Raw genomic sequence first — 25,605 nt, forward strand, 5'->3', positions numbered from 1 at the left:
AAATAGGGCTTTTGCGACTTTTTGCACTCGCATGCGCAAAATTTTGCATTTTTACACGGCACTCACCCTAGTTTTGTAATGTGGGTGGAAAGGTGTGTGTGGTTACCCATGTTAATGAGTTACAAAAAAAAAAAAAAAAAATCACAATCTCACTCCAGGAGGACGGCAGAAGGAAAACCGGAGGAGCTTCTCTAGACAAAAGTGCTAGGTTTAAGGATAAGACAAATTTATCAAACATCATGAGACATTTGATAAATGTGGCATAAAATACTCCAACGCAGACAAACAAAACAGACTTAAAATTTTCTCCTCATGATAAATTTCCCCCCATAGTACACTAGCGATATGCCCCCATGGTCTGATATAAAAACCCTTTAATTCCAGTGTCCTACTCCACCCCCCTGAAGTCCAGCATCATCATTCGGGTAGAGTGTTCCTTTACCCCTTGTCTCATATTAACAGAATGGAGATATCCCCCCTGTAGGAAGACAAAAGCACAACTGCAATGGAACAACACTAGCGGAAACTTTCTAATATGATTTTTACCTTGGCGCTCTACCCCACCAATACGGCAGCCATCGCGCTGAGATGAGTGCAACCGTGACGCAACCAATGAGATGCCGGACCATTTAATGAAATTACAACACTCGCAATCTGCCACATCCAGCATTTATTAGAGACGACACAAAGGAGGGGAGGGGATGACCCAAGTTAGCACGCATTCTCATTAGTAGTCCATGAAACCCAGTCTAAAAACTGGACACAAAAAGAATAAAGCAGAAAAAAAAAAAAATCTGAAATGAGGAAACAAATCGACGCCTCGATGGACTTGAACTAAATGTCTATAGCGAGGAAAAGAAAATTGTAAAAAATAAACTGCAGCAATAACGTGATTGTGTGATACAGGCTTCACAGTCAGATAATGTGCCACGCTGCTCGCAAACAGGAAGAATTTAAATAGATTTTTTTTTTTCTCGACACTGGAACGTTGACAATGCAGACAGGATTATTGTTATAGCACAAACTTAGATTTCTGTTTCGAAAATGAGGGAAGGGGAAAAAAAAAATATTAGTATAATTTACAGCATCTCAAGATAAACTGGCATTATCTCGGGAAAACTTCCAGTACGTCTGAGGTCTACAAGATGTATCTAGAAAATTTACTACTGTGGAAAATGACGAGAGCATAAATTCCTTTTAAATTGGGCATGAACAATTTTCTCTTTTCTCGTTTTTTGTTTTGCTTTTTCCAATTTTTTTTTTTTGTTTTGTTTCTTAATTGCTGTAACATTGTCCTTCAGGGGGCTGCGGAAGTTTCATATTTTCTTTGGACATCATTAGACGCCGCAGTTCTTGCAGGACGACTTTGATGCTATAGGAATTCTGCCATTTTGCTAGAACAGATATGGCTCTGGGATCCACCTATTCAAAGAAAAGGAGAGAAAAAAACACAAGGGCAGAGGTCAGAACTTGAAATTCAGTCTCTTCATGCTGAGGCTTAACACCAAGGATATTTCGATTCTCTTCCGATTCCCACCGACCCCAAGCTCCAATTATGAAGAAAGAAAGAGAAATACCTGTCCGTCAGGCTGCCCTCTAGTGGTCGCTGCCACAAGCATTTTTCTTTTTTCTTTTATTTTACTCTGTATTTATTGTGCTCAGTTTTATTAGACCTAATTTACTAGTCACATACTATGGTATTTGTAGCTATTGGGTAGACAAGTTTTATGTCCAATGTACGTACACTTCTTATTTAAATACTTTCCTGTATACGGTACTTGCCAACATAAAATCTATCTATTTTATAATTATAATTTGGCTTGATTGTTGAACATATGATTAATCTCTCCTTATAAATACTAATATGACAAGAATACAATTCAAACCAGATCCAGTCCAGGTTTTGGGATATACAGCCGATCCAGTATGGGCTCTCTTTGAACTTGGGGTGTGTGTTATGAAATGTAATGTCAGGGAAAAATAAATGTGATATTAGTACTGAGAAAAGAGGGGTAATGACTACAGGATCATATTAATGATTATCCTGGCAGTATCTCGCTTGGACCTCATCACCTACAAACAAGGTGTAAACACTATCCAAGTATTCTGTGAACAAGACAGGTGTAAAGGAAAACTGGCCTAGTTGCCCATAGCAACTTTCATTTTTCAAAACTACTTTGGAAAATAAAAGTTGGAATCTGATTGGTTGCTATGGGCAACTAAGCCAGTTTTCCTTTATACCAGTTTTGATGAATCTCCCCCACTGACTGAAAGACCAGCATCATTTACTAACAAAGCCATTCAAGCAAGAGGTCCTGGCAGAACTTCACCAGTAAGGTGGGCTTGATATCTCAGTCAGACCATTCATTCTGCCCAGAGAGCCACCTGTAGTGACTCAATTAGAGCATCACACTAATCCATGCAATGCCCTTCTGTGGGATCCTTATCAAGAGAATAGAGCTGTAGTACAGTTAACCCAATTCTACAGCTACTATTATCTTGAGGATTACACTTCAGATAACACCATCCCCTCACAGCAGCAGTAAGCTGACAATAGATTGCCTATCTATACAGGAGGGCTTATCAGAAGGACAATATCTTGTATTTAATGTTCAATGACTTTACTGCCGAAATGAAAAGCAAAACATTCTAAAAAAAAAATAACAGTCAGCAGTATCTGATTGGTGGGGGTTCGATACCTGTGACTCCCACCAATCAGCTGTTTGAGAAGGCATCGACAGTAGTGCCGTGGCCTTCCCCCCTACTTACCTAGCACAGTGCCATCCATTTTACAGAAGCTTTGCTTGGTATCACTGCTCAGCCCCATTCAATTCAATGGGGATGAGCTCAGACTTGGCAATGTGACCAATGAACGTGACGTCACATGGCCTAGGGAAAGCTGACAGAAGGCCGCAGCGCCACTGTGTGCGCCAGTGCCTTCTCAAACAGCTGATCGGCAGGGATCCGGAACCCCCACCAATCAGATGCTGATGACCTGTCCAGAGGATAGGTCATCAGTAGTAAAGCCTCAGAAAACCCCTTTAAGTTTAAAAAAACATATTTCAAATCCTTGCAGGGTGGCACTTCAGTAGCCAAGGGTGTATCTCATATGTCTTTGCTACTGAGGGCTGAATCTCGGGCTGTGTCGCAGCTAGAATACAAGCCAAGCTGTTCTAAAGCCAACAATCTAAGCCAGGGATCAGCAACCTTCAGCACTCCAGCTGCTGTGAAACTACAACTCCCAGCATGCAAACTTACTCGGCTCTTTTTGTAACACCCACAGAAGTGAAAGGAGGATTCTGGGAGGTGTAGTTTCAGAACATCTGGAGTGCCTGGACGTTGCTGATCCCTGATCTAAGCACCAAAACGTGATCTACCAGTCAGGTGAATGTCAAAAAAATAAAATAAATAAATACACCCATGGCATCAGTGGGGGGGGCCGCCCTATAAGGTAATACCATAATTAGCCTATGTCAAAACTAATAAAAGGTCCTCTTTAAGTGAAATAAAATGTAAGTTTTCATTTCATGTTCCAATTAAAAAAATAAAAATAAATTCTACGAAACACTTGTGGGGTCAAACCAATCATTATACCCCTAAGTGAATTCTTAGGCTACTTTCACACTGGCGTTTCTGGGTCCGCTTGTGAGATCTGTTTCAGGGCTCTCACAATCGGCCCAAAACGGATCAGTTAAGCCCCAATGCATTCTGAATGGATAAGGATCTGTTCAGAATGCATCAATTTGGCTGCGTTTGGTGTCCGTTAATTTTTTTTAGACGGTCACTAAAACGCAGCTTGCAGCGGAGCCAAACGGAAATGTAAGTCAATGGGGACGGATCAGTTTTTCACTGACACAATATGGTGCAATTGAAAACGGATCCGTCCCCCATTGACTTTCAATGTAAGTCAAGACGGATCCGTTTTGACTTAGACTTTTTTTTAAATGAATAATGCAAACGGATCCGTTATTAACGGATACAAGCGTTTGTATTATTCATGCGGATCCGTCTGTGCGTATACAAAACGGATCTGCACAAAACGCAAGAGTGAAAGTAGCCTTAGAAGGGTTTCGTTTCCAAAATGGAGTAACTTTTTTGGGTTTTACACTGTACTGGTACTTCAGAGGCTCTGCAAATGTGAAGAAACCGAGAACCATTCCAATGAAATCTACCCTCTGAAAGCCAAATAGTGCTCCTTCCCTTTTGAACCCTACAGTATGTCAATACAGCAATTTACAACCACAAAGGGGGTGATGCTGTATTCAGGAAAAATGCATAAATTGTGGGGTGCTTTTTCTCTTTTTATCCCTTTATTTGGGGCTAAAGCAATATTTTATTGGAAGAAATTAAATTTTTATTTTCACAGCCAAGTATTCCTAAATTCTATGAAACATCTGTGGGGACAAAGCACTCACTACACTCCTTGAGGCATGTAGTTTCCAAACTGGGGGCGTGGGGGTCGGGGTTCACTGTAGGGGTACCTCAGGGTCTCCTAAAATGCGACATGGTGCCCAAAAAGTATTCCAGCAAAATCTGCCCTCCAAAAACCAATACTGTTTTTCTTCTGAGCTCTGCTGTGTGCCCATACAGCAGTTTACAACCACATACTGTATGGGGGAGCGTTTCTGTAAATTGCAGAATAAGGTTACAGGAAAAAATGGAAAATCTGCAAAAAAAAAAGTAATTTTCAAATTACCATTTTGCTTCAAGTCCTGTGGAACACCTAAAAGGGTTAACAATACACTCACCAAAAGAATTATTAGGAACACCATACTAATACGGTGTTGGACCCCCTTTTGCCTTCAGAACTGCCTTAATTCTACGTGGCATTGATTCAACAAGGTGCTGATAGCATTCTTTAGAAATGTTGGCCCATATTGATAGGATAGCATCTTGCAGTTGATGGAGATTTGAGGGATGCACATCCAGGGCACGAAGCTCCCGTTCCACCACATCCCAAAGATGCTCTATTGGGTTGAGATCTGGTGACTGTGGGGGCCATTTTAGTACAGTGAACTCATTGTCATGTTCAAGAAACCAATTTGAAATGATTGGAGCTTTGTGACATGGTGCATTATCCTGCTGGAAGTAGCCATCAGAGGATGGATACATGTTCTCATTCTGTTTACGCCAAATTCGGACTCTACCATTTGAATGTCTCAACAGAAATCGAGACTCATCAGACCAGGCAACATTTTTCCAGTCTTCAACAGTCCAATTTTGGTGAGCTCGTGCAAATTGTAGCCTCTTTTTCCTATTTGTAGTGGAGATGAGTGATACCCGGTGAGGTCTTCTGCTGTTGTAGCCCATCCGCCTCAAGGTTGTGCGTGTTGTGGCTTCACAAATACTTTGCTGCATACCTCGGTTGTAACGAGTGGTTATTTCAGTCAACGTTGCTCTTCTATCAGCTTGAATCAGTCGGCCCATTCTCCTCTGACCTCTAGCATCCACAAGGCATTTTCGCCCACAGGACTGCCGCATACTGGATGTTTTTCCCTTTTCACACCATTCTTTGTAAACCCTAGAAATGGTTGTGCGTGAAAATCCCAGTAACTGAGCAGATTGTGAAATACTCAGACCGGCCCGTCTGGCACCAACAACCATGCCACGCTCAAAATTGCTTAAATCACCTTTCTTTCCCATTCTGACATTCAGTTTGGAGTTCAGGAGATTGTCTTGACCAGGACCACACCCCTAAATGCATTGAAGCAACTGCCATGTGATTGGTTGACTAGATAATTGCATTAATGAGAAATAGAACAGGTGTTCCTAATAATTCTTTAGGTGAGTGTATATCTAAAAATCAGTTCTGAATAATTTTAAGGGTGACATTTCTAAAATAGAGTCAGATATGGGTGGTTTCTAATATACAAGTCCCTAAAAGTCACTTCAGAACTGCATTGGTCCTTAAAGTCAATTTGGGAACCTTTCTTGAACAATTGTTTCTAAACTTCTAAGGCCTCATGCACACGGCCGTTGTTTTGGTCCGCATCCAAGCCGCCATTTTGGCGGCTCGGATGCGGACCCATTCACTTCAATGGGGCCGCAAAAGATGCAGACAGCACTCCGTGTGCTGTCCGCATCCGTTGCTCCGTTCCGTGGCCCCGCTAAAAAAATATAACATGTCCTATTCTTGTCTGCGCTTTGCGGACAAGAATAGACATTTATATTAAAGGCTGTCAGTGCCGTTCCGCAAATTGCGGAACGCGCACGGACGCCATCCGTGTTTTGCGGACCGCAAAACACACCACGGTCGTGTGCATGAGGTTTAAGTCCTACAAAATAAAATGACATTTAGAAAATGATGCCAACATGAAGTATGTGGTAAAGTATATGGAGACTGTTAGTAACTATTTTGTGAGGTTTCACTATCTGTCTTAGGCTAGGCATATGGCCAGCATAGACTTCTATTATGACGGAATGCGATATGGAATGCCTCTTATAGGCTTCCGTGATGCATTCTGTCATAGAATTCATTACGGAATTCTTAGATAACCCGACCGCCGAACTTGCAAATAGCAAGTTCGTTCCACACTATTCCTGAACTATGACTGTTCCATAACAGTCTGGTGGCTTGTACAGGGCAGGAAGGAGTTAATATATGTCTGTATACATTGGTACACTTTCTCAACTGGAGGAGAGGGATTCCCATGTGCTTTGTATTTATTTTCTTATTGTTTTTATTTTATCTCTTGGGGGATCAAACAATACTTAAGGTGCATTTACATTGGGCGAGAAACCAACTGTCGGGAAGGTAGCGGTTCATCCTGACAGTCGGCACCTTGTTAAGTGGAAATGAAGCGTTGCATTTACATGCAGCGATCACCTCCACTGTATGAGGACGAGCAATCGCTAGATACTATCGCTCGTAACTATACAAACTCATTGCTCCTGGGCAGCAGATCGCTATTTAGGGCTCATTCAGACGGCCGTATGCTGTCCGCAAAAATGTGGATCCGTTTTTTTGGGGACAGTTCAGCATGTCTGCAAAAAAACGGATTGCCTTCCGTTTTTTTGCTGATTCATAGACTAAAATAGGGCCATGTCCTGATTTTCACTGACAAGTATAGGACATGTTCCATTTTTTTGCTGAGCTGTGCAATTGAAGAAAAGGGCCCCATAGAACTGAATGGGACAGCATCTAATCCGCAAAAAAAAAAAAAGAGATCCGTATTTTTGAGCACAGCATACGGCCCTCTGAATGAGCCCTTAGACAGCACAATCTGCTGCCCGGGAACGATGATTGAGGTGTCCGCACCAGCGAACATCTCAGCCGATGAACAAGCTGTGATTTGCAGCACCTTTAGACGGGCAGAGTATCGGGAACGACCGTCCGTAAGAAGGTTCGCTCCCAATAATTGGCCAGATATTTGGGCTGTGTAAATCTAGCTTAATTCTTGTCATTTACTATTACAGCAGAGTGACTAGCGCAGGAAGCCGCCATTAACAATGTTTGAAATCTGCCTTTGACGACAATGAGGCAGCGGATCAATATAAGGGAGGAACGCTGCTGCTTATGAGCAGAACCAGTGACACAGGCACAGATAACCAGAGACAGACAATTAGATTTATGCTGCACCTACGACTTCCTGTCTCTACAGAAATCATTAGTGTAAAGGAGTGTGAGCATTATTCAATGTAATATAAGCTTAGTATTGCAAGTCGTTTCCTTGGTATGATGTCCATTTCCACCACTGAGGGGCCCTATTCACATACGGTTCCTCTGCTTTGATGACAAAGGTTTCTGGTCAGGGCTCTCTTCTCATTTGGTGCTACAGTTCATATATCACACGGATCCACACACTGACAGCAGGGCATGTTGTCACAAGAACAATGGAGCAGAGAAATTGTAATCAGGGAGTAGATCCTCTAAATTCTCCTCTATAAAACGAACAATGCCCATATGTGATAAAGCAGAAGTGAAATGTACTACTCACCACACCATTAGAATTATTCACGCCATTCATATTAATTTTTGTTACAAATTTGACGAACGGAGGAGATTCTGGGTATTTAGGGCCACACTCTACTTTAAGGCTGTATATCCTGTTTTCATAAATTGTCTGGAGAAAAAAAAAAAGAAGCAAAAAAACAAAACTAAGTCACAAGAAGCATGACAGAACACTGGTTAAAAAAAAAAAAAAAAAAAAAAAAAACTTATGCAAGACATCAAAAGAGGGCGGAGGAGTCCGCATATTTACAGCACATTGCAAACTCCTTTATACTTTGCGACCCTGACAGAGGACTTAGCAGACAAGGTTCACACCATGTCCTCCAAAAATACATGGATGCAACTGTGCAGCAACTATATGATTACAAATCAGGGTATACCCTTGGCATCCCGGATAGGTCATCAATATCATATCAGCGGGGGTCCGACTCTTGTTTTAAGAGGCCGCTGCAGTCTCTTCACAGCGCGTACATTGCATCTGAACCTCATTCACTTCAATGGCACTGAGCTGCGCCTAGACCATGTGACCAATGTACAGGGACATCATTGGCCTATAAAGAGGCCTAAGTGCTCACACAGCGCTGCAGCCTCTTCGACCAGCTGATCAGCGGTGGTCCCGGGAGTAGGACTTCTGCTGATCTGGTACTGAGGATAGGCCATCAATATTACATTTCCAGAAAATCTCTTTAACTTAAAGAGGACCTTTGATTGATTTTTTATTTTTTATTTAATTAAGTACCTTTCTTTGCTGGGAGCTGATGCTGCCACCCTGCCTGTGTTTTTCAAATATCGCTCCTACGCCCCACTGTGCCCCCACCCAGTATGTTAATACTGAGCATCAGTACAGGGAGGAGGAGACGCCAGGGCGTACAAGCGATATAAAAAAAATAAAAAAATAAAAATAAAAAAAAAACAACAACAACACAGGCATCAGCATCAGCTCCCAGCAAAGAAAGGTATTTAATTGAACTTAAAAAATATATATAAAAAAATAAATAAAAAAAATCAATGAAAGGTCCTCTTTAAAGGGCTTGAGCAGCGGCATACTATTAAAGGGGTTTTACTCCTTTTTATTACTGATAATCTATCCTTTGGATAGATCATCAACATCTGATCGGTGGGGGTCAGAAACCCCCTTCTATCAGCTATCTGAGAAGCCAGCGGCGCTCGCAGCAGTACTGCGTCCTTCTCGCTGTTTCCCGCAGGCCCAGTGATGTCATGGCTATAATCACTGGCCTAGGCGCAGCTCAGCCCAGTTCACGTCAATGGGTCTGTGCCGCACCCAGGCGATTGATAATAGTCCTGATGTCACTGGCCTGCGGCAGGGGTTCTGGGTGTTGGACCCCTGCTAATCAGTAATACAAATGTGTAGATCCCCTTTAATAACCTTGCCTCAGTACTTTAATCATCCTGTACTGATGCACAGTTCCCTAACCCTGTGTTATCCAGAGCCGCCGTCACAATTACGCTGGTTATGCAATGTGAGCAGAGCACTTTAGGAGCTCAGAGGACAGCCACAGAAATAAGGCAATAGGTCATATAACTGACAGCAGACTGGAAATATCCTGCTGTCTGTTTCCAAGAGTAACCAGCGGAGGTAAACATATAGATCAGAAAAAAGTTCTCAAGATAATAACCTGTAAATCCAGTTTACACACGCAATGTTTAGCTACGGTTCTGTTCACTGCAGGTTTGTCTATACATCAGACACACAGAGCCTTCAGAAAGTATTCAGACCCTTTAACTTTTTTCACATTTTATTATCTGCACTCAATACCCAATTTTGAGAAAGTGAAAAAAATTATATATGTAATAATAATAAAATTTTAGCCAATTTATTAAAAAGGAATTCTGACCCTTTGCTATGACACTTGTAATTTCTCTTCATCATCGTTGAGATGTTTCTACTTCCTGATTGGAGTCACATGTGGTAAACTCAGTGGATTGGACGCGATTTGGAAAGACACAGCCCTGTCTATATAAGGTCTCATAAGTGACGACTCAGATCATAGCAAAAACTAAGCCATGAGGAGGAAAGGACTGCCTGTAGAGCCCAGAGTCAGGATTATGTGGAAGCACATTTCTGCTGCACTGACAGTTCCCAAGAGCTCAGGGGCCTCTATAATTATTAAATGGTAGATGTTTGGAACAACCAGCTGGCTGCCTCACTATACTAAGTAATCGGGGGAGATGGGCCTTGGTAAGAGGTGACCAAGAAAGCAATGGTCACTCTGGCTGAGCTCCAAAGATCCTGTTTGCAGATGGGTGAAACTTCTAGAAAGTCAATCACCACTGCAGCACTCCACCAATCTGGGCTTTGTGGCAGAGTGGCCAGAAGGAAGCCTCTCCTCAGTAAAAGGGCTCATGTACACGACCGTAAGTATTTTGCGGTCCTCAAATAATACGGATGACATCCGTGTGCATTCCGTATTTTGCGGGAACGGAACAGCTGGCCCTTCATAGAACAGTACTATTCTTGTCCGTAATGCGGATAATAATACGACATGTTCTATTTTTTTGCGGAACAGAAATACAGACATACGGAAACGGAATGCACACGGAGTAACTTCCATTATTTTTTGCGGACCCACTGAAGTGAATGGTTCCGCATAAAGGTCTGCAAAAAAAAAAAAAAAAAACGGAATGGACACGGAAAGAAAATACGTTCGTGTGTTTGAGCCCAAAGACACATGAAAGTTTGCAAAAACTCAAACCGGGAGGAACAAGAGTCTCTGGTCTGATCAAACCAAGATTGTGCTTTTTATCATCAATTTAAGCATCACGTTTGGAGGAAACGAGACAATGCTCAAAACCATTCCTACAGTGAAGTATGGTGGTGACAGCATCATGATGTGGGGGTATTTTTCTGTAGCTGGGACAAGGAGACCGGTCAGAGTTGAGCGAAAGCTTAATGGAACAAAGTATGGAGATATTCTTAATGAAAACCTGATCCAGAGTGCTCTGGACCTCAGACCGGGTCAAAAGTTCACCTGACCCTGAGGGACATATCTTGAACTCGACTTGAGCCCAATTGAACCTCTCTGGAGAAACCTGTTAACAGCTGTCCACTGATGGCCCCATCAAACCTGAAAGAGCTTGAGAAGATCTGCAGAGATTCCCCAAATCGAGGTGTGCAAAAGTTGTGGCATCATACCCAAGAAGACTGGAGGCTGTACCCTCTGCCAAAGGGGCTTCAACTAAGTCCTGGGTAAAGGGTGTGAATACTTTTGTCAATGCAAGATTATAGTTTTTCCTTTTCAATAAATTAGCAAATATTTTGAACACTCTGTTTTCACTTTGTCATTATGGGGTATTGAGTGCAGAATGATGGGGGAAAAACTTGAACTTTGTTTATTTTAGCACAAGGTCGCAACATAAAATGTGAAAAAAAGAGAGAGGAGCTGAAGACTTTCCAAATGTACTGTATAACATACCGATAGGCTGATGAATGGTGTCAGACGTGAACTTTCTGAGAAGATGAAGCTGTGTAATGGTATAGTGCTGCACAGTATGTGAGGGGGGAGGCATTTATCAAGATGTTCCATACACCAATCTAGTTTGCCCTGGAGCAAGATGTGCCTAATTTAGTAAGAGGAACATGCCTCTCGATAAATTAGGCACATCTGTGGACCTCCATATGCCTGAAAGTCTAATCTATGCCAGCTATAATGTGGACTCTCTTCTGGTGTACATTACAGTGAATCTGACGAGCCGCAGGAGGGCCATGCCTCCTTCTGTAAATCTGCGCCCACTTTTGAAAATTGGCGAGTGTGATGTAAAATCCCAAAAAGACACAATTTTATTGCACAAATGATGCTCATGCAAAAACGTGTGCCTTTTGATGCCACATTTCAGGGATGACAGACTGAAAAATATGTTGGGCTCTATCCAGAGCCCAGCACACTGATGCATTACGGTACTGTACATGCTCCACGTTGTCATACAGCACCCATAAACTTCCATTAAGCCACTTTGTACATGTGCATTACATATTATAGAGCTAGTCTTCCCTAAAAACACTGCCAAGAGGGAACATGTGCCGTTATACATCAGAGGCGACCATCACAGCACATATGACAGGGGGAAGCTGTAATACTTACTCTAGGTGGTCCAATAATCATACCAGTCCATCTTGTGAGTGTCATGTCTTCATCATCTACCAGACCCCAGCTAACCGTCCCATCACCAACTCCTTTCTGACCTTCTTCAAGTTCTTCCAAAAGCCGAAAATTACGAGGAACTTTGACGCCTAAAATGAGAAACAAGAGATGAGAATGCCGTCCTCTGGTCACTGACCTGATCTCTGCCACTTTACAGTCAAAGTATGTGCATGTTATGAGAACAGGGGGGTCAAGTACTATATGATGGCTCATGTAATATCCATGATATTCTGCTGGAGGAATCACTGTGTACATACATTATTTCACCTGTACTGATCCTGAGTTACATCCTGTTTATACTCCAGAGCTGCACTCACTATTCTGCTGGTGATGTCACTGTGTACATACATTACTCATTCTGTAAAGATTCTGAGTTATATCCGGTTTTAGAACCAGGCGCTGAAATCTACCAGCATTCTCTGCACAGAGCTCCCTAAGGTGATCTGCATTCTGGGAAGTGTGGTCTTTACACCTGGAACCGTACAGTCATCATGAAAATGAACTCCTCTCCCCAGCATTATAGGAGCTCAGCTATGCTGTGAGGGGAGGGGTATCTTTCCACAAGCTTGGTAACCATTTCAAATAACCAGAAGAATTGTGATTGCAGCTATAGAGTATAATACAGTATATAATTTAGAATTAGTACAGGATAGGCCAGTGGTGGCGAACCTATGGCACGGGTGCCAGAGGTGGCACTCAGAGCCCTCCCTGTGGGCACCCACATACTGGAATAAGTCTATGGTGTACCAATATGCCTTAGACTTTTCCTGCCATTCATCAGCGCAGGGCGCACTATGAACAGCGCAGGCAGCGCACTGAATGTAGGCAGGGTATTATAGCTAAACGATAAAGTACATGGAAGATACACTTTACTGGACTGTAGTATTCAGGGTGAATTACTGAGTCGGCACTTTGCGATAAATAAGTGGGTTTTGGGTTGCAGTTTGGGCACTCGGTCTGTAAAAGGTTCGCCATCACTGGGATAGGCAATGTATGTACACAGTGACTCCACCAGCAGAATAGTGAGTGCTGCTCTGGAGTATAATACATGATGTAACTCAGAATTAGTACAGGATAAGTAGTGCATGTACACAGGGTCTCTACAAGCAGAATAGTGAGTGAAGCTCTGGAGTATAATACAGGATGTAGCGTAATATGGCAAGTTACGGATGGGGGTGCATACTGACATGTGCCACCAGAACTTCTACACTTGGGCAGAGTGGAGAAAGAGTAGCTGCCAGTCCAAAGAGTATTGATTGCTAAGCCAGTGGTTCATATTTGGGGACTGTCAGGACATGTCTCTTGGCCGATGTATTCTGACGGTCTGGTATGAAGAAATTTCAAAAACTGAGGAAGCTGCAGAACTTGCAAATCCCTAATATTATAAGAAATAAGTACCTGCCGGTTCTATTCCTTCATTCTGCAGGGCCGGTAACAGACCTCGTAGAGGATGAAATCTACACGTATAACATCATATCAATGTAATGGAACCTCATAGGGAAGGAAGAGACAAACCACAAAATGCGGAAGTGAAACAAGAATAACTGAAGTAGAAAGTGATAACGGAGTAAGAGGAGGTGTCTGCACAGGGTCAGGTATGATGCCCCGGGAGCTTCATGGCGAGCAGATCTCATGCCCCCCCCCCTCTACAGCACAATCAGTATATCCGCCCCTGAACTGATTACCAGGATACAGAATGTAGAAGCAGAATTTAAAGGAGCTCTAAGGGTTAACGCACACTTTCAGGATTTATGTGCGGACAATTCGCACTGAAATCTGCAGGGAATTTACATGCGGATTTGGTGCAGATTTTCCACGTGCAGATTTTACTTTCCCCATTGAAGTGAATGGAGAAAATCCAGTCAGGAAAGATTAAATAAATTGACACGCACCATAGGTCAAAATCCGCATCTTGTGCAGGACAATTTAAAATTCTCATAGAATACAATCTACATGATCTACGGTGTGGATTTTCCGCACGCAATCCTGATCGTGTGCATTTAGCCTGAAGCTTATCAGTACAGCTGCTCATCCGCTTCATAAAACAAATCTGTTACTATTTCTATTCTGAATCATTTTCCAACTTCTGGCATGCAGCCTGCAGTGTAAAGAATGGTGGATTTCATGGCTAAAACTTCATCCATGCACCTTATGTGTATATCAGGATGTCTGGTATACAGATGAGTGTACAAATCACTGAAACACCCTACATAATGTCTAACTGCAGAGATATCCTACGCTTACATGCAGCCCGGTCAGGAATGTTGTATGTTTGCAATTCACTTTCCACATCAAGGTCCACACATCACGGCTGTGACGTAAGACATTGATGGCAATCTGACAAAGAGCCGAGCACAGCCGGAAGTGGTGTGATGGAGACTTATGGACTAAAGTCGGTGGAGGGACTGGTGAAGATTGCGATAAGCTGAAGCACCCCACCTACTTTTAGTATACCATAGATAGCCCGACTGTAAGGAACTTCCACCACTATGGGGCACGTGCAAGGAACCCCAGGGACTACAGCACTGAACCTGCAAGAAAACCTGCACTGCCTTATGGACAATAACCGTCCCCAAGAAATGGAAGCACGGAGCAAAGTTCTGAATCCCTCACCTACAAGATTCCCCCTGTGCTCGGTACTGCCCCCTAAAGAAGCAGGGGAAGGGTAGCGACAACTGCTCAGATCATAGTGGTTGTCAGGCTACTTTCACATCTGTGTTTTTAATTCAGGTTTTGAGACTTGGCGGAGGATCTCAGAACCTGAATGGTACAGATCAGTTTTGTCCCTATTCATTGTCAATGGGGACAAAACTGATCAGGGAGCATCGGTTCGGATGCTTGCGTTTTGGAGACTGACACAAAACCACTGCAAGCAGCATTTGTGTGTCCGGTTTGCAAAACTGAACAAACCTGACCAGGCATGAAAATCAATGTAAGTCAACGGTGCCTGATTCGTTTTTAATTTTTTTATTACAGAAAAAAACTGATCAGACGCCCATTGACTCACAATGATTTGTTCAGTTTTGATTTAAGGGTACTTTCACACTTGCAGCAGAAGATTCCGACAGGCAGTTCCGTCACCAGAACTGCCTGCCGGATACGGACGCAAACGGATGGCATTTGTCAGATGGATCCGGATCCGTCTGACAAATGCATTGAAATACCGGATCCGTCTCTCTGGTGTCATCCGGAAAAACGGATGCGGTATTTTTTCCCCCCACAGATTTAAAGGTCTGCGCATGCACGGACTGGAAGAACGGATCCGTCAATGAGGCACTAATACATTTCAATGGAAATTAATGCTGGATCCGGCATGCTGCGGTATTTTCTCCAGCCAAAAAACGTAAGAGGGACTGAACTGATGCCCGAACGGATTTCTCTCCATTCAGAATGCATTAGGATAAAACTTAAGACTGGGCAGCAGAGCAGGACATACAGGGTGCGGAGACGGCAGCGGATAATCAGCCATTAGTCACCAGTAAACTGGTCCATTCCCTTCCAGCCAACACGACTGCCTCAGCCCAGCCCCCCATACACAGAGGGATTCAATCCTCCGACATCGCTGGAAACCATGAAGTAAGTGAACCCACGTGGCACCTAACTCTTTGTGAGACTTGCGAAAGCTATTGTTGGCCACTGAACAGTCAAGCCGGGTCCATGTCCCCTCCAGAGATCAGAGACTGCAAAGTACCATAACGGCAGATAATGTCCCCCCCCGTCCCCCCCACCAACTGTCCTCCAAAAATACAGTGCGACTGCCATAGAAGCTATCTGTATCCAGGGGTCTACTCTACATATATCTATACACACACGTACATATACAAGCGCCTAAGACGAGCAGGAAACGACTGTCATTTATCAGGTGTGGGCGGCAGATGCTGGGGGGTGGAGGAGAGGAATTAAATTAAAGCTGACGTCGTTCACTTCTTGGATTTCCACATAAACTCCTTGAGAAAGGACTGAATCCACAAGCTGCTGAATGAATACAGGCCAGTTCCCCGCAGGGTCTCCGCTCTCCTACATGGAGACACTGTGCCTAATCTGAAGGATTGCCTATTATATTCTGTGATATGACTCATTGGGAGGTAAATGTCTCGGAGTCGTCATCCACATCGGAGTCACAAAACAGAACCAGTGGCACCGGATCCACGACATTCCTTACCCTGAGAACATGGCACCCATACAGAGTATCACCTTCCAGATCTCAGTATGGACGACCAGTTGTAGGGGACATAAGTGGATCATACCTGTACATGGCTGGGGGAACGGAGCACCGGGGAGTATGATTTTTTTTTTCCAGCAGGTACAACCCGCTGCTGACCACAGTTAAAAATGTCTGAAAGTTGAATAAGGCCAGTTTCACACTAGCGCTAAAATGATCAGAGGAACCACCTGCATCCGGCATAGACAGAAAAGGCTGGAGCACCGCCAGGCCCCACTGACAATAATGTGACCCGGCCTGTTTCCGGCATTAGTGCCGAGATTCGGGCGGACGAATACCACTGGGAGCAGCGGTTGTTGTCTGGCCAGATCCCCGCGTGTCCCATTATTGTCCACAGCCTGCGGGACCATTTTAGTGCTAGTGCGGGACATATCAGCGCTGAGGACCAGCGAAGAGGGAATAAAGCGGTGGGGAGCAGGCGAGTAGAATTATTTACAACAAACACTGATGCCCAGAGTCAAAAATGTTCCAAAGCTTGATAACCCCTTTAAAAAGGTTTAACCACTTTATTTCAGGAAGTCTTACAGTTTGATACTATGGTTCACCTTTGTTAAAAATTTGGGCACTGTATTCATGATAAACAAAGCCATGTCCAAGGCCACCATACTGTCCTTCTACTAGTGCTCGGGTCCCTCTCCAGATGGAGGGCCAATATCAGTAATGGTGAACCTTTTAGAGACCGAGTGCCCAGGTTCGCCACCACTGGCCAAGATGTCTGAAACATCTTATGGTGGTGCCTGAAGATGGCAGTAAACTGGCCAAACTCAGGAGAAGTTTTCCTGTCTTAAAGGGGTTCTGCACTTTGTTTTAACTGATGATCTATCCTCTGGATAGATCATCAGCTTCTGATCGGCGGGGGTCCGACACCCGAGACCCCCGCAGCCTTCTCACTGTTTACCACTGGCCCAGTGACGTCACGACTAGTATCAACTAGCGTGGGCGGGGCTAAGCTCCATTCAAGTAAACAGAGCTTAGCCCCGCCCACGCTAGTTGATACTAGTCATGACGTCACTGGGCCTGTGGTAAACAGTGAGAAGGCCGAGGCGCCGCTGGAGCGCCGCTGCCTTCTCAAACAGCTGATCGGCGGGGGTCCCAGGTGTCGGACCCCCGCCGATCAGAAGCCGATGATCTATCCAGAGGATAGATCATCAGTTAAAACAAAGTGCAGAACCCCTTTAAATTAACATGAAAAAAAGCCCCAAAGTTGTAACAAAGATGAAGGAGTAAGTATCTCATCTTCCACCGCAAGATTCCCTGGTTTAGTTTAAATAAAGTGGTCGAGCCCTGGAGTCTCACTCACAGTTTGAGAGCCCAGTCTTAGGGCTCATGCACACGACCATATGCCCTCCGAGACATACAGTCCGTGAGTGGGCCATATGTCCCAGAGCAGCATACATAGTGCGCACAGCATCATAATATCATAGGAGTGCGGGTAATCTATGATGCTGTGCGCTACCTTGCGCACGATGTATGCCACTCCGGGACATATAGCCCGCTCACGGACCGTATGTCTCAGAGGGCACACAGTCGTGTGCATGAGCTCTTAGGGCTATATTCACACAGATGAGATTCCATATACAATGGTCCCTCAACATACAATGGTCTCAGGATACAATATTTTTAACATACAATGGTTTTTCCTGGGCCACTGTAAAATTCCTTTTACACGGGCCAATTTTGCAGGTGATTGTTAGGAAGTAAATGTTCATCCCAACAATCACCTGCTCGTCAGTGGAGGAGAGTGCTCCATTTACATGCATCTCCTCCACAGTATGGGGAGGTGGGATTGCTAATGCCATTGCTCGTCCCCATACAGAATCGCTGTTTTGGGGCAGGAGAGCGTGTTTAGATTCTCGGCCGTGTAAAGGGCCCTTAAGCTGAAACTAGACTTATCAGACACTGCCTCAGACTATCAACTTGTCCAGTACAGTGTGGTACTACGTGTCCTCTACTGCCCTCTGTACCACAATGAGTTGGTCCTGTGGACAACAGGCGAGGGCCGCTCCATTGTATTTTTCTGGTACACTGTGTGCTAAGCAGGACCCTAAGAACCTCCTGTCCTCACCATAGATATAAACATAATAATATACATATATATATTTATAATGTCAACATATTCCGCATCGCTTTGCCATCCGGGGGTTTACCGCTGAAAGTGATTTACCTCTTCCAGCAGCTATTCCTGACTTATCTATAAGGACTTGCTTTATCGCTCTTAGGCCTCATGCACACGACCGTATGTATTTTGCGAGCTGCAAAAAATACAGATGACGTCCGTGTGCATTTACGGAACAGCTGGCCCCTAGTAGAACAGTACTATCCTTGTCCGTAATGCGGCCAATAATAGGACATGTTCTATTTTTTTGCGGAACAGAAATACGGACATACGGAAACGGAATGCACACACAGAGTACCTTCCGTTTTTTTTGCAGACCCATTGAAATAAATGGTTCCGTATACGGTCCGCAAAAAAAAACCAGAACGGACACGGAAAGAAAATATGTTTGTGTTCATGAGGCCTTCGAATAATTTTTCCACAGAGTTATGAGATCAAGTTACAATGGTTTCATCTTACAAGGGCCATCCCAGACCCAACTGCGGGGCCACGGTACAGGAATGTGGTACTATTTGTAGCTTGTGCATGTAAACCGATGACACCTTCAATAATCTGCAGTGTGAATATACTCCAGGACGGCGGCCTCTCCATGCAGTAATACATAAGATCAGGGGCAGAATCTGCACAGGAGGAGACTGAGGCCTCATCACCGGGTGCAGCGTCCAGGGCAGTGTATGAGCCTGTAAGACAAACTCTGTCTTTGTTGCTAAGCGCAGTTTCATAAATCTGCCCCAATGTATGTACCTATAGGTTTTCAATGGGAAATCCGCCTTTATACAAATCAGATTTTTTCAGGCCGTGGTTTAGAAAACAGTGCCACGGCAAATCTGCTGCAGAAATCTGACGACCACCCTCGCATTTCTGCAGCAGATTTTTTCGCTGTGTATTTTGTCATGTTAGGAGGCATGGCTTGGATGTCTATTACACAGCACCGGATGTACCGACTCCACGTGCTATGGCCTGTGCACCCCCCACTACTATACAGAGTAAGGCCTCATGCACACGACAGTTGTTTTTCTCGGCCTCCGTTCTGTTTTTTTTGCGGATAGGACGTGGACCCATTCATTTCAATGGGTCAGCAAAAAAATGCTGATAGTTCATCCATTTGTGTTCCGCGTCCGTTGTCCGCGTTTCCCTTCAGCAAAAAAATAGTGCACGTCCTACTTTTTTCACATTTGCAGACAAGGATAGGCATTTATTACAAGGGATCTGTGGGGAAAAAAAACGGATCCTCCAAAAAAAACGGATCCTCCAAAAAAAACAGATGCCGCATCCGGTTTTTGGGCGGACGCAAAAAACAACTGTCGTGTGCATGAGGCCTAAGGGTATGTTCACATGTGGAGTCACGCAGCAGACATTCCAGAAAATCTGCAGCATATTGCAGTACCAGTAAAGTCTAATGCAGAAAAAAAAAACTGCAGCGGAAATTGACCAGCAGTCTGTTTTTTACATTGGCAGTATGTCACTTTATGCCGCAGATTTCCACTGCGCATTTCACCGTTAATGCTAAATCTGCCGGTTGTGCCCACACCCTACCGGGAAAGTGGGTCCCTACTAGTTAGGAGTGAATCGAGTCGTCTTATCAAGCAGAAATCTGCACCTATGATGGGCGGTCCCTAATGAGGACACTCCCCCACCACTTGAATAAAACGGCTGGACGTCTCGGTGGACCCTGACAATATTGCGGCTGTGCCGCTGCTCCAAGTAGCCGTGCAAGCGCAGAGCCTCTGCTTCTGTTACTGGAGCAGCGACTGTGCTGGCGCCATACACTTCGGATAGCGGTGCATGAACAGCTGCTGCAGCAGAGCTTCTGAACTTGCACCGCTGCCGAGATGTCCAGCCCTTTCAATCAAGAGGTGGGGAGAGCGTCCTCCTTTCAGGGACACTCCGTCACGGGTGCAGAACTCTGATTGATGAGACAAATCAATTGGCTGCTCTCTAGTCCTTATAACTTACCTGCTTCCTAGCACCCGTGTCACTCCGGGTCCCTGCATGGCCCCTGCTGCATCTCCCCGTCACTTGGATCAAAACATCCAGCGACAAAGGGGAACAGCCAAGAGCAGGCCGTGAAGCTGACCAGCATCAAGGGGGCTCGTTCCTGTCGCGGCCTGTTAACGGCTACTCTCCCCGTTGCCAGATGCAGTGGTGGCTGTGCAGGGATCCGGAGTGATGCGAGTGTCGGAGAGCAGGTAAGTAGAATTCATACAAGGGGCCAGTGTATTGGGGAGGGGGGGACGTATTTTAGATATCGGATAACCCCTTTAAAGAAGCCTGTCACCTCTCCTGACAAGTCTGTTTAGAAACTACTTACACCCCCCCCCCCATGTAATAATTCCTGAGCATCTATTCTTATCACTCTAGTATATGTTATTCTCTTATTATTCCTGCTAAAAATATGACTGAATTAGGCCTCATGCACACGGCCGTGACGTTTTTTGCGGTCCGCAAACCGCGTATCCACAAAAAACGGAAGCCGCCCGTGTTGCCTTACGCAATTTGCGGAACGTAACAGGCGCCGGCAATATAAATGCCTATTCTTGTCCGCAAAGCGCAGACAAGAATAGGACATGTTCTATTTTATTTTTAACGGGGCCACGGATGCGGACAGCACACGGAGTGCTGTCCGCATCTTTTGTGGCCCCTTTGAAGTGAATGGGTCCGCATCCGAGCCGCCAAAACGGCGGCTCGGATGCGGACCCAAACAGCGGCCGTGTGCATGAGGCCTTAGTAGCAGTCTGCAGTGAAGGTCCAGATGGTTGTTACAAGTTGGCGATGTGTCTCTGTACAGACCGACACTATCCAATCATCGCTGACAGTGTCAGACTGCGCAGGAACACTCCCCCAACTGGTAATACTCAGCTGGACCTTCATTGTAAACTAACTTCTAGTAGGGATAATAAATGAATGGCACAACAATCATATAAATAGATGTTCCAGACAGAGGTCGCAATAACGCCTGCACATGCGTCATAGATGCGTGTTCAGGCGATTTTACTCCTTAAAAAAAGTCTAAGGGTCCATTCACACGTCCTCAAAATGGGTGCAGACGCATTCATTTTCAATGGGGCCGCAAAAGATGCGGACAGCACACTGTGTGCTGTCCTCATCCGCACTTCCGTTCCGTGGCCCCGCAAAAAAATAGAACATGTCCTATTCTTGTCCGCGGCCACAGACGTGTGAATGGACCCTTAGGCGTAGCAATACTCCTTAAACCAGGCATCCTCAAACTGCGGCCCTCCAGCTGTTGCAAAACTACAACTCCCAGCATGCCTGAACAGCCTACAGGTATCAGCCTACAGCAGGGCAATGTGGGAGTTGTAGTTTTACAACAGATGGAGGGCCACAGTTTTAGGATACCTGCCTTAGACTTTTACCTACCTTTCATCAGTTGCAGTGAATGGCGCGGGCAGCGCAGCAATGCTGCCTGTGCCTGAAATGACCAATAACAAAGCTCCTTACATCAAGGCACTTTGTTATTGGTTGGTTTGAGTGGGCAGCCGGACCATTCAGCACACCGCTCTGAAGTGAGGAGATAGAGTCCTGCAGCAGCGCAAAATTCTCACCGGGTGTCGCCTGGCGGGGCGAGTGATCTTGGGCTGTGGGTCACGTGGTCATGGCCTCCTCTCCAGTGAAGAACATGTGCCCAAACTCCATAGTAATCAGATAACAGACTCCCCCCAGGGCACTATATGCCTGAGCATGCTTGCCCTGGTCGGATGAATAAAATTATTGGGTCCGTGCTAGGCCAAGTTGACATGGAGATTGGGGGGGGGGTATGAGTTTGGGGGCATATTCTTCACTGGAGAGGACACTGTGAGCACATGGACAAAGTGACCCGCAGCCCGACCGTCCAGAACTTCATGCAGTGGATGTGACTATTGGACGAGCAGCTTGTCATCACATGGAAGACTTCTGATTGGTGAGCACAATATGCGATTGGTGCAATGTTCTATGTGTCCTGCTGGGATCTAAGAGGGAGACTCCAGAAAAACCAAGGAGGGTTGGCAAACAGGCAATAGATTGTCCCACATATAGGGGCAGCCATTTTGCCCCCATTAGGTCTCATGTACACGACTGTATCCATTTTAAGGTCTGCAAATCGCGGATCCACAAAATATGGACATTCGTGTGCTGTCCGCATCTCCATGCTGCAAAAGATAGAGCGTGTCCTGTTCTGGCGGCCCCACTGAAGTCAACGGGTCCGTGAGAAAATGCGGATTGCACACGGACCGCATCCGTGATTTGCGTACCGCCAAACGGATACAGTCGTGTGCTTGAGACCTTATAGTGAAAGCCACAGTGCTCACAGATATGAAGTACACTATACTATATAGAGTATAAGACTGTCCTACGTGCGCCTCCTGTGCATTCGGCCCAGACCCAACCACAACGACCAGGCGCCCCTACCGCTCCGATCCCTACGTGACAGATTTGGTGCTTGAAGAAACGTAGGGATTCAGTCTTCTGACAGACATTTAAAATGGTCAAAATTTGCTATTTCTGCATGGAAGACATTATTCCGGAAAAAACGGAGCGCGACTTCTGGTTCGAAAATTATTACAAGGGGAGGCAGATAGTTACTAACAGGCATGTTACAGGTCCTCTTTAAAGGGTCATTCTCTTCTATGCAGAGCATGCGTCTCCATGGTAACAGACTACAAACAAGCCCTGTCGTCTGCCATCAGCCGCCTCCTCTTGAGACTCTTCGGACAGGAGTAACACGACATCGGGATCAGACTAGGCTGGGTTTGTTTTGTAAGCTGTTACCATGGAGACAAAAGTTTGCATAGGAGCTGCGTACACAAAACTGGAGGAGATCCAGAATAACCAGCATTGACTTGCCCTCTTCAATGGGTAGTGATGGCTTATCTAGATGATACAACAAGTGCCAGCTGGGGGGGAGGCCAGTTAACCATTTCCTGGCTGTAGGCAAGCACTGTATGACGCTTGCCGCTAATGCCATCGATTTCTGTGGGGGTGGGGGCAATGGACCTCTGTTCTCTAGATAGAGGGGGGTCCTAGAGGTCAGACCTGCACCTTTATATCGAGGGATGAGAGAATTTCATATTTTGAAGTTCGTGTTGTGGCATTTACTGAATGGCGTTATGGATTCCGTTACCACGGTCCATGACGGAAATGCATAAAGGAAAGTCTATGGCCTGCATAACGGATACGCCCCTGGTTTCCGTTATGCAGGGGAGTCCTCTGCTGCAGAATGGAAATGAGGAGTATCCGTTATGCAGGCCTCAGACTTCTATTATGCATTCCGTCATGGACCGTGGTAACGGAATCCATAACGCCATTCAGTAAATGCCACAACACGAACTTCAAAATATGAAATTCGCTCATCCCTAGACATATCCTGTGGCTACACAGTCATTGTGCAGGAGATTCGTCGTAGATGTAGCAGAGCTGAGCTTCTTACTGAGGGGTTTCTATTATGCATCTAATACTGCAGTGGCTGCAGATCTACTTAAAGGGAACCTGTCACCGGGATTTTGGGTATAGAGCTGAGGACATGAGTTGCTAGATGGCCGCTAGCACATCCGCAATACCCAGTCCCCATAGCTCTGTGTGCTTTTGTGTATAAAAGCTGATTTGATACATATGTAAATTAACCTGAGATGTGTCCTGTACATGAGATGAGTCAGAGCTTGAAAATATGACTCTTCTCTGGTCACACAAGTAAGGCTACTCTCACACTTGCGGCAGGACGGATCCGTCCTTCTGCTATTTCGCCGTGCCGCCGCTTCGTCCCCATTGACTATGATGGGGACGTGGGCGGAGCTCCGGCGCAGCACGGCGAGAGCCGCCGGACTAAAAAGTCGGACATGCAGGACTTTTTAGCGGAGCTCCGGCGCAGCACGGCGAGAGCCGCCCCCATCCCCATTATAGTCAATGGGGACGGAGCGGCGGTCCGGCGAAATAGCGGAAGGACGGATCCGACATAGTGAACAGCCTGTCGGATCAGTCCTGCCGCAAGTGTGAAAGTAGCCTAAGATATGACTCTTATGTTCATTTGCATATGTATCAAATCGGGTTTTTTACACAATAAAAGCACACAGAGCTATAGGGACTGGGTATTGCGGATGTGCTAGCGGCCATCTAGCAACCCCTGTCCTCAGCTCTATACACAAAATTACGGGGACAGGTTCCCTTTAAAGGGGTTTTCACAGTTTCTGATATTGATGACCTATCCTCTGCAGTGGTCCAACACCCGGGACCCCCACCAATCAGACTGTGGTGCTCCTGTGAGCGCTGCAGCCCCCGCACAGCACCATCCATTGGAAGGTGGCCATGCTTGGTATCACAGCTCAGCCCCATTCACCTGAACAGGAGCGATGTGACATCACTGGGAAGAGGTGACGGGTGCTGGGAGTCACTGATGACCCATCCAAATCTCAGAAAAACCCTTTAACACAGGGGGTTACAGCCTCAGCTCTGCTACATCTAATCCAGGACACAGGCTTCTTTGTCTTCACTGTATTCCCTCCAGCCACAGGGATGGACATTACACTGCACCTGGGGCCCCATGACATGACACCAGGGCAACATACAGACGTGTGGTCCCTGGGGGCCCCACCTCCAGCGTAACAGAAAGAACCCCTCCCCCTGTAAGGCCTGTGCTGGCCCCTGGAGCACCCGTAGGCCAGGAGGGCCCCCAGAGCACTCACAGGGGTTGAACCAGGAAGGATGGCCGCAGACAGGGAGCAGCGTAGGAGCCACAGCTGGATGTGTGGCCCCCAAGGACCCCTCTGCTTCCATAGGTGTGGAGCAGCGCCGTCAGCCGGCCAGAGAGCGGCCTCCGGGCCCGGCCGGGGTGTGAGCGCTCCTGACAGAGCACAATCATGCGTTGTGAGGAGAGGAGGCCTCGGGCCTTACCGAGCCCCCAGACAGCGCCCCAGCGCGGCCGAGCCGGCCCCATCCTCCGCCGGCGGCAGCCGCTCTCTCAGGGGCCACTTCCCCTCCTCACACGCCTCTTCCTCCCCGCTTCCCCCCTTTACCCGACTCACTTGAGCCCGTGGTGGCCGCCATCTTGCGTTAGCTGTGCTCCGGAGCCGGCCTCTCGGTGACGTCACGGAGGGCGGGCTCCTCACAGCCGGCTGTCACAGGGGAACGCTGGGAGGAGCTGGGGTCAGCATAGAGAGCAGCGACG

The 25,605-nt window shown here is 45.9% G+C and overlaps 1 protein-coding gene across 1 annotated transcript; it reads right to left on the minus strand.

The window, feature by feature from the left end:
- Nucleotides 1-653: 653 nt before the first annotated feature.
- On the minus strand, nt 654-25,605 carry UBE2V1 (ubiquitin conjugating enzyme E2 V1). The gene is made up of 4 exons (XM_040438623.1): nt 25,463-25,605; nt 12,052-12,200; nt 7,938-8,063; nt 654-1,422 (listed from the first exon to the last, which is right to left on the minus strand). The coding sequence occupies exons 1-4, from the start codon at nt 25,482-25,484 to the stop codon at nt 1,276-1,278; spliced, it is 444 nt and encodes a 147-aa protein (XP_040294557.1). The 5' UTR covers nt 25,485-25,605; the 3' UTR covers nt 654-1,275.

The sequence above is a fragment of the Bufo bufo genome, chromosome 6 (assembly GCF_905171765.1).
Source record: "Bufo bufo chromosome 6, aBufBuf1.1, whole genome shotgun sequence".
Taxonomy (NCBI): domain Eukaryota; kingdom Metazoa; phylum Chordata; class Amphibia; order Anura; family Bufonidae; genus Bufo; species Bufo bufo.